Consider the following 15,428-nt stretch of genomic DNA (forward strand, 5'->3'; position numbering starts at 1 on the left):
ATACCTTTCCACTGATCTACAGTTGAATCCCAATGGTTCTGTGCCATTGCAAGTCTAATTGATATCTCGTTTGGTCAACATGTGAACACACAGGGGTGGTCTGCTGCGGACCACCACGTTCAACAGCATATGATGAACAGTGAGCTTCAAAACACTTTTGCATGTGCCGGCATAATGCTCTTTCAGCAGAGCTATCACACATCACCATCTAGCCTATTTTACAGAGCAGAAAAACCTCCAAACACCACATACTGTGAAGAGTCATGGATGTCCAGCCATTTAGAGCCTAATGGTAGTTTTACTGTCCTCACACATCTTTCCGTAGATGCTCACGACAGTAACATGTGAACATTTAAGCAGCTTCGCCGTTTTTGAGATACTCATTTACAGGCTCTGCTTAATAATAATCTGCTCTTTGTCAGACTCGCTTATATCAATGAATTTTCCCCATTTGCAGCCCATATTTTCGCTAGGGTGATCCCCCACCCGTGTCTGCTGTGCTTACATGCTTGTGTTGCCGCACCATGTCCTGCAGTGCCACCAGGCGTCATCCCGTGTCGCAGTGGTCATAATGTTTTGACTTATTGGTGTATTTCAGCAGACCGTGTCTGAAACTGAGAGCTTGGAAGTGAGGATTGTGCAGTAGGTAAGAAAGAGATTGGGTCATACAGTGCTTGGTGTGTATTATAGTTGTCTCTCAGGTGAGTTTCCTTATGATAATGTTATTATCAATGACGAAACAGAGTGGATAAGAACAAGAGGGTGCATATAAGCTGTGCAAATGGGATAGTATAGTGTTATGAAAGTAATGTGGGGTAAATTTATCTGTGTGATACAACCTGTCCCGTTTAAGCTATGAGGCAATGAACTCAGTCGTGTCAATGCCAAATTAACATGATAATTGTATCAGAATGTCGGCTACAGTGAAAACATACATATACATCATAACTCTCAAACCCTTAAAGGGGAATATGGGGTTTCATGTGGGGATGAGCTTTCTAGTAATTGTGATGGTGGTGGTGGTGGTGGTGGTGGTGGTGGTGATTATTGGTATCTTAGAGTGCTAAACAACATGGTGAGCAGCACACTATCTGTGAAAAGAGATGGAAAAGGGAAGCATTACTAATATGTACAAATTATCATATTCTATGAGGCAAATTAGAAAATTTGCTCTTCCTCTGCATCCATAATCTTGAAACCACTGACAAGTGTATGACAGAAGATATTTCACATATTAGGTTGTCTCTCTGTTACATTCTTGTATGCAGTGCAGGAAAGCAATTTCTTAAATGCCTTTGTGGATTCTCTAATTAGTCTAATCTTGTCTTTGCAGTCCCTACAGTAGCAGCAGCACACAGAGGGTTGTAGTTTATTCCTAGATTCTTCACTTAATACTGGTTCTTGAAATTTTGTAAGTACTCACACGATGGTTGGCGTATTTTGTCAGGTGTGTGGCAGTTGACATTTTCAACACTTCTGTGGCACCCTTCAGTGGGTCAGACAAAACTGTGACCATTTACGTTGTCCTTCTTTGTACGCATTCAGCAGTCTCTGTTACATAAAACTGAGAAATATTCTAGGATGGGCCTTATGTGTGTACTGTAAACATTCTTTTTTATAGACTTGTAATTTTTCAGTATTCTACCAATGAACTGAACCCCGCCATCTGCTCTACCTGCAACCGAGCCTACATCAGCTATGTTACGTGCATGTTTTTCTTATCTTTTCTTTGTTTGAAAAAAATAAAATAAAAATAGAGGCTGGGAAGTAGTTTGAGGTACTGTAATGAATACTTGCCAGTCGATATGCAGACAGGGGCATCAGACCGCATTCAGAGTAAAGACACTTAGACTGTCAAAATTTTACCAGCAAATTGGTGAAGTATTTGTGACAAAGTTTCCAAATTTACTGCCCTCTAGGAAAGTTCTCATGCTCAGATTATTTTTAGGATCTAGAGCTAGCTAAAACCTGAAGTAGAAAGCTTTGAGATGTTTAGTGAGTCTTGGTATATTTATCAGAAGGACAGATCAGACTCCAGAAGAGGGAGAGTCTTCAGTGCAGTTGACAAAAATATTCTCTCTGTTGAAGTTGAAATTGATATGACGGTGAAGTTATTGGGTTGCATATAACAGGTCTATTGAAACTGAGTTAATTGTTAGATGTTTTTATTGGCCACCCGATTCTTCTGTGACAGTTCTAGGGTCATTCAAAGAAAACCTGTTGTCAGTAGCATGTATATACCCAGATCATGCAATACTAGTTGGAGGTGACCTTAACCTATTGACACCCAAACCTCCAGTTGTCAGACACTCAGACAGGTACCAAACATTGTGTGTCAATAGAGTATGAACCAAAACACCGATTTAGTTTGTGCTATGTGCTGTCGGCCAGTAGAAGATGCGTAAACGTTAATTAAAAGTAACACCAGAACTACGGTGTATAGGCAAACGACATCTGTGAGCTCTGAATGTGAAGATGTCTGGTAGGTGAGTTGATAGAGCATCAGATTGTTATGCTAAAGGTCCCGAGTTTGAAACCCACTGATGGTAATTTTTTGTTTTTAACAGGGTATGTATGAAATTGTTATATGGGAGGACATTTTTCTGCCATTTAAAAGGACATTTAGGACTTTGTAGCAATTTTCTTTTGGGAGTCTGCTTTCACTTTGTTAGTTGAAAGTAGCAAACCTATAAAGTACATTTGTATAGATAGGTGTGGTCTCGTGTATACAAATGTACACTACAGTTTATCTGCTTTCAACTAATGAAGCAAAAACAGACTGCCAAAAGAACACTGCTACAAATTCTGAAACGTCCTTTTACATGGCAGGAAAATGTTCTCTCATATACCAATTTAATGCGTAATCTGTTAAAAATATCGCCATCAGTGGGTTTCAAACTTGTGACTTTCAGTACAACGATCTGGTGCTCTACCAATTCACCTACCAGAGGAGATCTCACAGGTACGGTTTTACCTGTACTCCGTAGTTCTGGTGTTACTTTTAATTACCATTTACACATCTTCTACTGGATGACAGCACACAGCATGAACTAAATCGGTGTTTTGCTTGGTGCTCTATTGACACACAGTGTTTGGTACTGATCTGAGTGTCTGACATCTAGAGCTTTAGGTGTGAGCGTAGACTAACACAGCAATCCCCCAGGAGACTCATGGTTCTTTCACGGGTTCGTGATGGGGCACAATGGGCCCAAAACTATCAAAGCCCGTTCTTCCTTCCCTGACTGCATTTCCTTCACTGTACTGCTCCCTCCCTATTATGACTCCTTCCAGCTGTCCCCTCCTTCCCCTCTCTCGGTGTTCGGATTTATGTCAACCTGGCTATCCACCTATTTCCCTGTATTGCATGCAGTTTTGTTCCTTCTGCCTCTTCTCTTTTATCCTGTTTGGCATTTAGGTTCCCACTTGGGATTTGATCTCCGCTTATAAATTTTCTGATTTTAGTGTGAGCCATTTGGGGAAGAACTCCCTCCCTAGCATCTAAGGCGTAGATTCCTCTCTGCCCCTTCCTTTCCCACGGTAGCCACCCTCCATTCTGCTACGTCACCAGCACATGTAGCTAGTCCGTGTGGTGGAGCTGTTATGTACCCATGTGGCTGAACCTCCTGACAACACAAGGATCACACTGCTGATACCTGAGCTGTTCTCTCCATGTATGCCAAGGACTGGTTGCTTGTCTTCCTGAGCATCGGAACTTGCACTAACGAGTGGATGGTATCAAGGTGGATGCTTGGTGCATGATGCGTATCAATCTGCAAAAATCTGACTGTTCTCAAACACTCGTCTCTTCAAATGGTAAAGGATCATTGAATACTGCTTCAAATGGTCCAGCAGGGGGTGAAACACTTTCTCCGCTACCTTGTCTGTACTAGGATGGATGGGGACACATTCATAGTCACAAAGCTATTATTTTTTGTGGAGAATATTGAGGACAAGTTTGGTGAAGTGGAGTCTCTCAGTAAGATGCGGCCAGACTCCCTGTTGATCAAGGCCTCTTCTACTGCCCAATCTGCAGTTCTTCGTGCTTGTGAGTGTCTTGGCAATGTCTCAGTGTCTGTTACCCCTCACCAGTCTCTGAATATTGTCCAGAGAGTGATTTTTCAGGGGTGATCTCATCCTGCAGACTGATGAGGAACTCTGGACTAATCTGGAACGACACAGCATTAATTTTGTTTGATGTGTACAGAACGGTTGTAAACAACTGCACCGATACCAGCACCTTCACTCTGGCTTTTGAGGGAGACAGTCTCCTAGAGGAGGTCAGGGTTTCGTGCTACAGATGTGAAGTGAAGCCCTTCGTCCCACCACCCATGAGATGCTATTGGTGCTTACATTTCGCGAATATATCTTCCTGCTGTACGACAGACCCTCTGTGTGGTGGCTATGGACACAGACTACATGAGTGAAGCCCCTGTGTTCCGCCACCTATGTGTGTCGATTGTCATGATCGCCTCTCTCCTCACTCACCAGATTGCCCAGCTTACAAGAGAGACAAGAAGATCCAAAAGTGCAAGTCCCTAGATCACCTATCTTATGCTGAGGCTTGCCAGAAATGTGACAGACTCCATCCAGTGTCACTTTCTTTAGCTTGTGCCTCTGTAACATGCTTTCCCCTCCTACCTCTTCCTTACCCCAGCACCATCCCCCTCCCGAGCAGTTGCCACACGCCCTCCCCTCCAGGAGCCACTACCCCACCCCGGCTGAAGAAGTGCTCCCCTTCTTCGGCACCTGCAGGGCAGGGGCAGGGCCAATTAGCCTTTATATACATCTGCTGTGCACTTTGACACCTCTCTCTCGAACTGCATTGATGCGGTCATGCAGAATGTCTCTGCCATTATTCTTCATGCTGCTGGCACTGCTGTCTCCCATCCACAGGTCCCCCTCGTCATCGACTAGTACTGTGGTGGACCAAGGTCGTAGCAATCTCTGTCAAGGACTGCCGACTGGCGCTGCAGTGATTTAAACAACACTCTTCACAGACCAAGTGTCTCCATGCTAAGGCTCACCACCTTATTAAGCAGAGTGAAAAGGAATGCTGGGAGCACTATGTTTCTTCCCTAGGGTCATATGCCCCTTCATTGCAGGTTTGGCCCAAGCTTCGTAGCCTTTTGGGCCATCAGCGCCAGTCAACTGACCAGGGTCTTATTCTCCGAGGTGCTCTGTGTACTGATCTATTGGTCCTTGCAGAACACCTCGCAACATGCTTTGTGACAGCATCAGTGTTCTCCTCCTATCCTGCTACCTTTCTCTGGCAGAAACACCGCGTTAAACAGACACCCTCTGTTTCATCCTTCACCAAGTTGAACCATACAATGAACCCGTCACTGAATGGGAATTCTTGTAGGCGCTTAAGTCTTCAAATGACTCAGCCCCATGCCCAGATTCCATCCTAAACCAGATGGTCCAATACTTGGACGTTACAGAGAGGCAACACCTAGTCAGGATCTTAAAGTTCATTTGGCTCCTGGGTGTTTTCCCCTCACAGTGGCGAGACAGTATAGGGGAAGAACCCAACGTCTCTCAACAGCTACTTCCCAATTAGCCTGATGAATGTACTTTGTGAACAGCTCGAGGGGATGGTTATTTTCCAATTATGTTGGGTACTCGAATCTCAGGGCCTTCTGCCCCAGTATCAGTGCGACTTCCGGGAAGGATGATCTCCAACTGACCATTTACTCAAATTGGAAACATCAACCTGACAACCTTTTACTAACTGCCAGCACCTTGTTATGGTCTTCATTGACCTACATAAGCCATACAACATGGCCTGGCACCATCACATTTTAGTTACTATCCATGACTGGGGCTTTCACGGCCCCCTTCCAATTTTTATCCACGTGTTTTTATCCCAGTGGCTCTTCTGGGTTCAAGTTGGCACTTAACTCAGCACTCCTCGGATTCAGGAGAATAGTATCCCACAGTACTCCGTGTTAAGTGTCACACTCTTCCTCATTCCGATCAGTTGGCTTGTCACCTCTGTTGGGCCTTACTTCGGTGTTGTATGTTGACAGATTTTTGCATCTGGTGCAGCTCCCACTGGGTAGCATCTGCTGAGCACTGGCTCCAAGGTGCCATCCAATGGCCTCTGCATGGGCTGTCTCCCATGGCTTCCAGTTCTCTCCCTCCAAAACACGAGTTGTGCATTTTTGTCATCAATCCACAGTACACCACGATCCAGAACTTTATTTAGATGAACAGCTTCTTTATGTTGTAGCACAGTCCTGTTTCTTGGGCCTTATTTTTGATAAAAGCTGATGTGGCTGCCCCATATTCACCACCTGAACACTACATGCGTGCGGAAGCTTAATGCTCTCTGCCTCCTCCCTCACACATCTTGGGGTGCAGACTATTTACTCTTCTCCATCTTTACTGTGCTCTGGTCTTTTCCACACTAGAATACAGTAGTCAGGTTTGTGGCTCAGTGGCTCCTTTCACTCTGAAAATACTTGACCCATTGTGGGGTTTGTCTGGCATTTGGTGCCTTCCGCACTAGTCCCTTGACAGTCTCCTCGCCGGAAGTGGGGATTCCCCCTATACAAATATTATGGAACCAACTTCTGGTTTCTTACGCAATCTCCATTCGCTGATTCTGTGAGCATCCCATGTACCCTGTCCTCTTTGGAAATGATGGATGTCTCCCTCATGATCATGATAACCACACACGGTTGGCATTGCCAGTTGGAATGTCTCACTTCACTTAGGCAGGATCTCCATCTCCACTCACTGGAATGTGCCCCATGTATTCCCCCCCCCCCCCCCCCCCCCCCACACCCCCTTCCCCACTTGCATGGTGCCTAAAACACAGATTAGGACCTGCCTATTCCAGGGTCCTAAGGTTTCTGTTGCCCCTATGGTCTTCCGGGGTCGTGTACATTCCATCCTTGGAGAGTTCCAGGGTGCTACTGTCTTCTTCAGTGATGGTTCTAAGACGATAGACAAGGCAGGTTATGCTTTCATGTCTCCTACTAGCTTAGAACACCATTTATTGTTGGGATGGTGTCTGCTGTCCATCACCTTCTCTTTACCCTTGGCTGTGCCGTCTGCTCAGTTATCTTTCTCTCCCCCCTCCCCAGTTCCCTTTCATGATTCCAGCTGCGGAGCAGGTCTACGCCAAATCTCTCTTTGTCCAATAGTGGAATGACATCTGGTGTGCTACTGCTCTCAGTAATAAACTCCCCGCTCTCAGTAATAAACTCCCCCCTTTCAAGGAGACTACTGTGGTTTGGCACTACTACTTCTGCTCCTCTTGGACAGTTCACGGATGGTTGAACTGGTCCTCAGTTCACCTCCATGGAAGTGGGTTTTATTTTCAGATATAAGGATTAACTTTACTTCTGGAGCAGGTGTAGGGTGGTTGTGGTTAGGTCCTCTTTTTTTTTTTGTCTGGGACCCCTGACCACTCCCCCAAGGAGAGACTGTCCTTTTACACCTCCGTTTTTTCCAGTTTTTAGATTTAGTCCACCCTTTTATGCCTTCTACTCTGCGTTTTAAATTCATTGGGTATAATTTGACTCCTCTGACTGGATCCGTTCACGTTTAGTGGTCCCTCTCTCTTCCACAAGTAACTTTGGAATCATGGGACTGATGACATCACTGTTTAGTTCCATAAACCCTCCCCCCCCCCCCCTCATTAATCAACCAATCAATCAATCAAGAGAGTAATGTATTCATTGCAGGGAGTGCAGATAGACAATCTTTTGAAGTACTTTTGAACACATTTTCCTGAAAACTGTCTTGAGCAGCTGGTTTGGCGGCCCACATGCAGTGGGAATGTCTTTGATCTCGTAGCTACAAATGGGCCAGAGCTTATCGACAATGTCCGTATAGAAACAGGGATTAGTGATCATGACGTCATTATAGCAACTATGGTGAGAGAGAGAGAGAGAGAGAGAGAGAGAGAGAGAGAGAGAGAGAGTCAAGAAGGTTAGGAGAGTGTTTCTGCTAGAAAGAGCAGATAAGCACTGCTAGAAAGAGCAGATAAGCAGATGCTAACATCTCACTTAGACAATGAATTGCAGTCATTTAGTTCCACTATGATGGACGTACAGGATCTATGGGCAAAATTTAAACAGCTTATAAATCGTGCTCTGGACAAGTGTATGCCTAGTAAGTGGATTAAGGACAGGAAAGACCCATTGTGGTTTAGCAACAAAATTTGGAAAATGCTGAGGAAGTAAAGGCAGTCGCACTCTTGGTTCTAAAGAGAATATGCAAATGACAACAGACAAAGTTAGTGAAGATTTGCGTGCCTGTGAAAAGATACATGTGGAAAGCACACAGCAACTACCACTTTTATACCTTAGGAAAAGATCAGGCCAAGAACTTGGGAAAGTTCTGGTCCTCTGTAAAATTGCTAAGCGGATCTAAGACTTCCATCCAGTCACCTGTTGACCTGTCTGGTTTGGCAGTTGAAGATAGTAAAACAAAAGCCAAAGTTTTAAATTCCATATTTAAGAAATCGTTCACCCAGGAGAATCATACAAACATACCATCATTTGATCATCTCACAGAGTCCTGTGTAGATGATATAGCAATAAGCATCCCTGGTGTAGAGAAACAACTGAAGGAGTTGGAAACAAATACTTTGCCAGGTCTGGATGGAATCCCAGTTTGGCTCTACAAAGAGTACTGTACTGCATTGGCGCCTTAGTTAGCTTGCATTTGTCATGAATCTCTCACCCAGCATGAAGTCCCAAGCAACTGGAAAGAAGTCCAGATGACCCTTGTGTATAAGAAGGGTAAAAGAATGGATCTGCAAAATTACAGACCAATATCCTGAACATCAATTTGATGCAAAATCCTAGAGCTATTTGAGTTTGAATGTAATAAATTTCCTAGAGATCGAAAAGCTTATGTCCACGAATCAGCTCAGTTTTAGAAAACATGGCTCATGTTGTAACATTATGTGTAACTAGCTGAGCTAAGTGGCTGCCTAGAATTGGTAAAGTGAATTTGTTTGTGAAGCTGTGTGGGGCCACCACGGCCGCTCTCCAGTTGAGTCAGGTGCATAAGCAAAGGACTGGATGTAGGTTAATGCCAGTACAGGGAATTTTGGCAATGGAAGGTCACTTAGAACAGACAATCCTCCAAGAAATGGGGGAGTGTCAGACAGTCTTAAAGATTGCTGACTTAAAGTTCTTTGAACTTCGACAGTAAAGCACAGTTACATATTAAAGCTAATCTGAATTCAGATGCGATCTCAGAAATTGAGGCTCATCCAGTGACACAGCAATATCTCAGTAAGTTTAAAAATGTAGAAGTTAATATTTCACAGTGAACAAGCTATACACAGTGAACCTCTGAATTAACAACTTTTAATTGCTTTTTTTGATTTCAACAAACAATATCTCAGATGATAGCATTGCACTATAGCTATAATTGCTGAAATCTGCATATCTGTATTTGTTTTATTTATTGATTTATGATGTCTTTTACATCTTTTTCACTATGAAAATGTTTGTCAGAACATAGTATTCTCCACATTTACACAGCAAATGAACACAGCATGTATACTTCACGTTTTGTCATATTTGTGTATTTATTTAATGAACAGTTTACGGTTCTGCCAGTATCTTCATTTAAATAATGATTGCAAAAAGTGTGCTAATTTAAAAGAGGTCAATTGCATGTGTTAGCTGACACTACAACTGAAAAGAAAATGAAAAGACGCTTCTATCAAGAAAGCATAAATAATTGTTTAAACAATAGTGAGAGAGAATTGATTGTCATTTAATGTGAGCGCACTTGCGCAAAAGCACTGTGCACAAACCTTAATTTGTAATTATTGTGAAGTATCTGAGTGAGACTGAATATTTATAACATTTATTTATCTAAATATTGTTGTAATATATTAATTTCATCTGGAAAGTGGTCATACTGAATCAAATCATGTGTAATGTGTAAGAAAGATGTATTTGCGGTGGGGATGGCCTTCAACCAGTGAAAAAGCAGAGAGTAGCGGAACACTTACAAAATGGACTTAGTTTTCTTGTATCGTTGATAACTGTTTAGTCTGGGAAATTTGCTAATATCCTTGTAATGCTCTTAACATAACTTAACTGCATTTGATAAGGGCATTTTCTATCTGTCTTTTTTTAGTTGAGTATTGTAAAACCATTTATTTATTTGTAATGTCTTTTCTTGACTAAACATTGTTCAACATAATTTTCTGTCATATACATCAATTATAGACATTAGAATAGATCCCTTGTTTTAACTTTTATTTTGTATTTCTGTGTATTTTATTAACTTGCAATTATTGTCCATGCATAGGCTGTTTGACTGCAGGATCACAGCTGCAGGTTATTATTTGCAGCAAATTAGCTGCGGGGCATGTTAGCAGACATGCGTGGCTTGCCCCTATGACTATATCAAGCTATGCTTTTTAAACAGAGCCATGCATAGTCCTAGTACCTAAAGTACAAGTAACTGCAGGTAAAGACACAACTGGTATGCTAATACAGGATGACTGGTATGCTAATACAGGATGCTGTTTGGAAGAGCAACTACTCAGCAGTAACAGATGCTGTCCCAATGTGAACAGAGTTTACTCTGTTCTCAAATGATACACTGTGAATTATGGATGAAGGGCAATGGGCAGATTCCATATTTCTAGATTTCCGAAAAGCATTTGACATAGTACCCTGCTACAGACCTTTAAGGAAGGTACGAGCATTTTAAATAGGTTCCCAGGTATGTCAGTGCTCGAAGACTTCTTAAATAACAGAACCCAGTATGTTGTCCTTGACAGTGAGTGTTCATGAGAGACAAGGGTATCGTCTGGAGTGCCCCAGGGAAATGTGATATGACCACTATCATTTTCTATATAGTAAATTATCTGGCAGACATGGTGGGCAGCAATCTTCAGGTCTTTCCTGATGATGCTGTGATGTATGGGGAGAGGTCAAAGATGAGTGACTGTAGGATGATACAAGATGGCTTAGACAAAATTTCTAGTTGGTGTCATGAATGTCACTTAGCTCTAAATGTAGGAAAAATGTAGGTTATTGCCGATGAGTAGGAAAAAAGAAACTGTAATATCTGGATGCAGTATTAGTAGTGTTCTGCTTGACATAGTTACAGTGTTTAAATATCTAGGTGTAACATTGCAAAGCTTTATGAAATGAAATGAGCATGTGAGGATTATGGTATTGAACGTGAATGATTGACTTTATTGAGAAAATATTAGGAAATTGTGGTTCATCTGTAAAGGAGACTGCATATAGCATGCTGGTACAACCTGTTCTTGAGTACTGATAGTGTTTGGGAGCTGCACCAGGTCGGATTAGAGAAAGGTATTGAAGAGGTGGGCTGCTAGATGTGTTACTGGTGGGTTCAAATGACATGCAAGTGCTATAGAGATGCTTTGGCAACTCAAATGGGAATCCCTAGACGAAAGGTGACATTCTTTTTGTGGAAGAACATGATTGAGAAATTTTAGAGAATTGGCATTTGAAGTTGACTGCAGAACAATCCTATTGCTGCATACGTACATTTTTTGTAAGGACCACACATATCAGATACAAGAAAGGGCACATATGGGGGCTTACAGATAATCGGATTTCCCTTGCTTTATCAGCAAGGGGAACAGGAAAGGAAATTACTTGTTGTGATACAGTGTACCCTCCACCATGCACCTTACGATGGCTTGTGGAGTATGTATGTAGATGTAGATGGCACTTTGTTGCAAATGCTTCACCAGTTGACCACTAGAATTTTATGAAATATGGTGAGAATTGGCTGACAAGGATTTGAGCTGAGTTCTAGGTACTTCTGGTAGCATCTTGAGATAAATACTTCATTGTGAAGTTAACTCGGGCTTTGTGAACAAAAACAATATTTGTGAATTAATTCCAGCACTGTTAAAAAAAAAGAAGCTACTGGCCATCTCCTTGTAATTCTTGAAACTGACTAACAGGCACACATTTTGTCTACAGCATCAACTCCACCTTTTGTCACGTAGTCAGCTATGATTTCAGGTTTGTTTGTTTCTTCATCATCAGCCACCATGTTATGCATAGTAAATAAATGTTTGATAACATGGTTTAAGTGAGGAACCTTTGAAACTAGGTATTAGCATTTGAAACTAAGATCTTATCCTCCTGAAATCCAAACATTACACTTCCAGTTTCTCTTGTTTTGCTTGTGAGAAATCCTGGAGGAATTTCATGCCTGTTCTTCCTGATTTTACCAATGCGGGTGATTTTTGTCTGCAGCAGATATGCAGAAAGGAAGTAACTTGTGTTCCAATCATCAATTGCAACACTCCAGTCATAGTTTTATATAGGCTACACAAGTCTTTTCACAATGTCCTCAGGAGCATTAGACACCTGATTGATATTGCTCTTCTGGTTGCATGCTGCAGTAAACCCCCAGATTACTGCAATAAGATGTTTTTGCATCACATAGTGCAAACATTTTTATCTCATATTTAGCTGGTTTGCTGGGTATGTACTGAATCCATCCCCAGCAGCCTCTGAAAGGGTGACACATTTTGTCTGTTGTGGTTAATTCACTCAGACTGTAAGAACTTTGACAATTAGTAACAAAAGTGTCCAATACTGTATTAATTGAAGGCAACTTATCAGCTTTCTCCTGATGATCCTCATTTCCACACCATTAAAATGCATATAGCGTAGAGGAAATGAAAACCTTTTGTAACCCACTGCAGCCCTAAACAGTTGCATTCCTGTTACATCAGCTGCCCAGTGTTCAGTACATTAGCATAATGACCTTTTCTTGTTCCAGTCATAAAAAGAATCCCAAACACAGCCATCATTTTGTGTCTTGATGTCACTTTAGTATCTCTTTCGTGCAAAATTGATGCGTATCTTGCTGTGCATTTATATACAATTTTCAGAAAAGCACTAACTTCATCAGTTATATCCATCACATTTCTCATTGGACCTGGTAGAATTTGCACAGTGTTTTTTTCTCTAGAGTTTTGATGTTTTAGCACACTCACTTTTACACCAATGCATAACTTTGTCTTTTCGAATAAAGAACTCCCGCACATCTGCTCTCTCTCTTTAGATCCTCACCATGCTCACCTTCAAGTTGAAATTCACTGTCATGGTCATCATATTCAGTGTTAGCATTACTCAAATCCACTTCACTTTCCTCCAGGTCTGAAAAGTCTGGATAGAATTCATTAGCACTTTCTTGGAATAGTTTGCGAATTTCCTCGTCTGATACATCCTTCAAACTGAAATAAAACACCAAACAAGATGAAATGAATAAGTAAACTCAGATGCCAGTATAACCGAATTAACATTTAATGTGCAATAAAACAAAATAAACAACTATGATAAGTATAGTTAACTTTTTATTATATTTACCTCTCCATGTTGACTGCTGGTACAAAGCTTGCAACTGTCATTGTACTTTTTGCAATTTTTGACACCTTGTTGCTTACAATTTAGAAAACAAACTGAGAAAGCTAACCAAAGAAACTGAAGTCACTTTAAATTGTCAAAAAAGTGTCAACATGGTGGAATACATGGAAGCAGTGGTGCAATAGCTCAAGGTTAAGGCATTGATAGGGCATAAAAACCACTGCTGTTGTACTTTTTACAAAAGTGCACCTGGTCAAGGGTTAAGTGCCTGGCAAATGCTTCCGATCATTTTCACTCACAGTACTATATTTAATACTTTTTGCTGTAGCATTAGTGATTGTAAGATTTATACAGTTGGAATGTCAGGATGCTGTATATGTCATTTGGGGAAGAAAGTGAAATATGCCATTTGTAAGTATTAATGATTTCTCTAGATTTTTGTCTTAACCATCATATCTAAAGTTGACAGCTGTATGACAAACCTGAACGATGATCATTGATGATCATCGTTCTTTTATTTGTGATTCTTGAGTTACATCTTTGAAATGTATGATTCTGTACTTTCTATAAAATGTAACTTGCTTGTTATTCTCTTATTTTCTTCACACCTGTCCAACATATTTATTACCTAGTAATCTTCAGTTTGTGGTTTTGCTTTTCAGTTTAGTTCTTCGCGGAGGGAAAGAAGAAAGTGCTGTTTTGTGCACACAAAACAAAACATTTGAAATAAAGGAAGCAGAGACTTCAAACTCTATGTTGCTGCTTCCAGGGATCTCTTGGTCACATGATGCTGACATTGATACAGAGGATCGCATCTTGGATGAGTGTCAAGTGAGTGAAACATCAGCTCTTACCATGGTGTTCTGTTATACACTCAGTCTTAATTTAGATAATGTGTAAGGAGGAAGATGCAAGAAAATCTCATACAGTGGTAATATCATATGCTGTGACTCTACTGTGGAACCTGAAGACTGAAGGTACAGTAAATCATTCACAGGTGAAACTTGCAAAACAATTTGAGATTCTGGTAGCAATTAATAACATGTTGGCTTTCTTGCTGAGAACTGTTTAAAATATTGTAAAGTGACTATCAAGTACTTCCCACTGCAGTCAGTGGGCAGAGTTGACATTCCTGATTTGTGTCTGTCATAAAAACCAAGTAACAGGCTTTTCATTATATTTGTCCATGAACCATGGACCTTGCCGTTGGCGGGGAGGATTGTGTGCCTAAACGATACAAATACTTTCGAAACAGACTTCCTGACACTTCAATCTATACTCGATGTTAACAAATTTCTCTTCTTCAGAAACGCTTTCCTTGCCATTCCCAGTCTACATTTTATATCCTCTCTACTTCGACCATCATCAGTTATTTTGCTCCCCAAATAGTAAAACTCGTTTACTACTTTAAGTGTCTCATTACCTAATCTAATTACCTCAGCATCACCGGAGTTAATGTGACTACATTCCATTATCCTCGTTTTACTTTTGTTGATGTTCATCTTGTATCCTCCTTTCAAGACACTGTCCGTTCTGTTCAACTGCTCTTCCAGGTCCTTTGCTGTCTCTGACAGAATTACAATGTCATCGCGAACCTCAATGTTTTTATTTCTTCTCCAGGGATTTTTAATAACTACTCCAAATTTTTCTTTTGTTTCCTTTATTGTTTGCTCAATGTACAAATTGAATAAAATCGGGGATAGGCTACAACCCTGTCTCACTCTCTTCCCAACCACTGCTTCCCTTTCATGCCCCTCGACTCTTATAACTGCCATCTGGTTTCTGTACAAATTGTAAGTAGCCTTTTGCTCCCTGTATTTTACTCCTGCCACCTTCAGAATTCAAAAGAGAGTATTCTAGTTAACATTGTCTCTAAACAAATGCTAGAAACATAGGTTTGTGTTTCCTTAATCTATCTTCTAAGATAGGTCATAGGGTCAGTATTGGCTCACATGTTCCAACATTTCTACGGAATCCAAACTGATCTTCTACATCTACTTCTACATCCATACTCCGCAAGCCACCTGACGATGATGCTTGACGGAGGGTACTTTGAGTACCTCTATCGGTTCTCCC

The 15,428-nt window shown here is 41.3% G+C and overlaps 1 protein-coding gene across 1 annotated transcript in view; it reads left to right on the top strand.

Moving 5' to 3' along the window:
- The window catches only part of LOC124619535 (sister chromatid cohesion protein DCC1), a 105,868-nt gene that overhangs the window by 14,533 nt on the left and 75,907 nt on the right, over positions 1 to 15,428 (top strand). The window contains exon 3 of the mRNA XM_047145995.1: positions 14,015 to 14,183. Coding sequence (XP_047001951.1) covers positions 14,015 to 14,183 — 169 coding nt within the window. The remainder of the gene's footprint in view (positions 1 to 14,014; positions 14,184 to 15,428) is intronic.

The sequence above is a fragment of the Schistocerca americana genome, chromosome 6 (assembly GCF_021461395.2).
Source record: "Schistocerca americana isolate TAMUIC-IGC-003095 chromosome 6, iqSchAmer2.1, whole genome shotgun sequence".
NCBI classification, from domain to species: domain Eukaryota; kingdom Metazoa; phylum Arthropoda; class Insecta; order Orthoptera; family Acrididae; genus Schistocerca; species Schistocerca americana.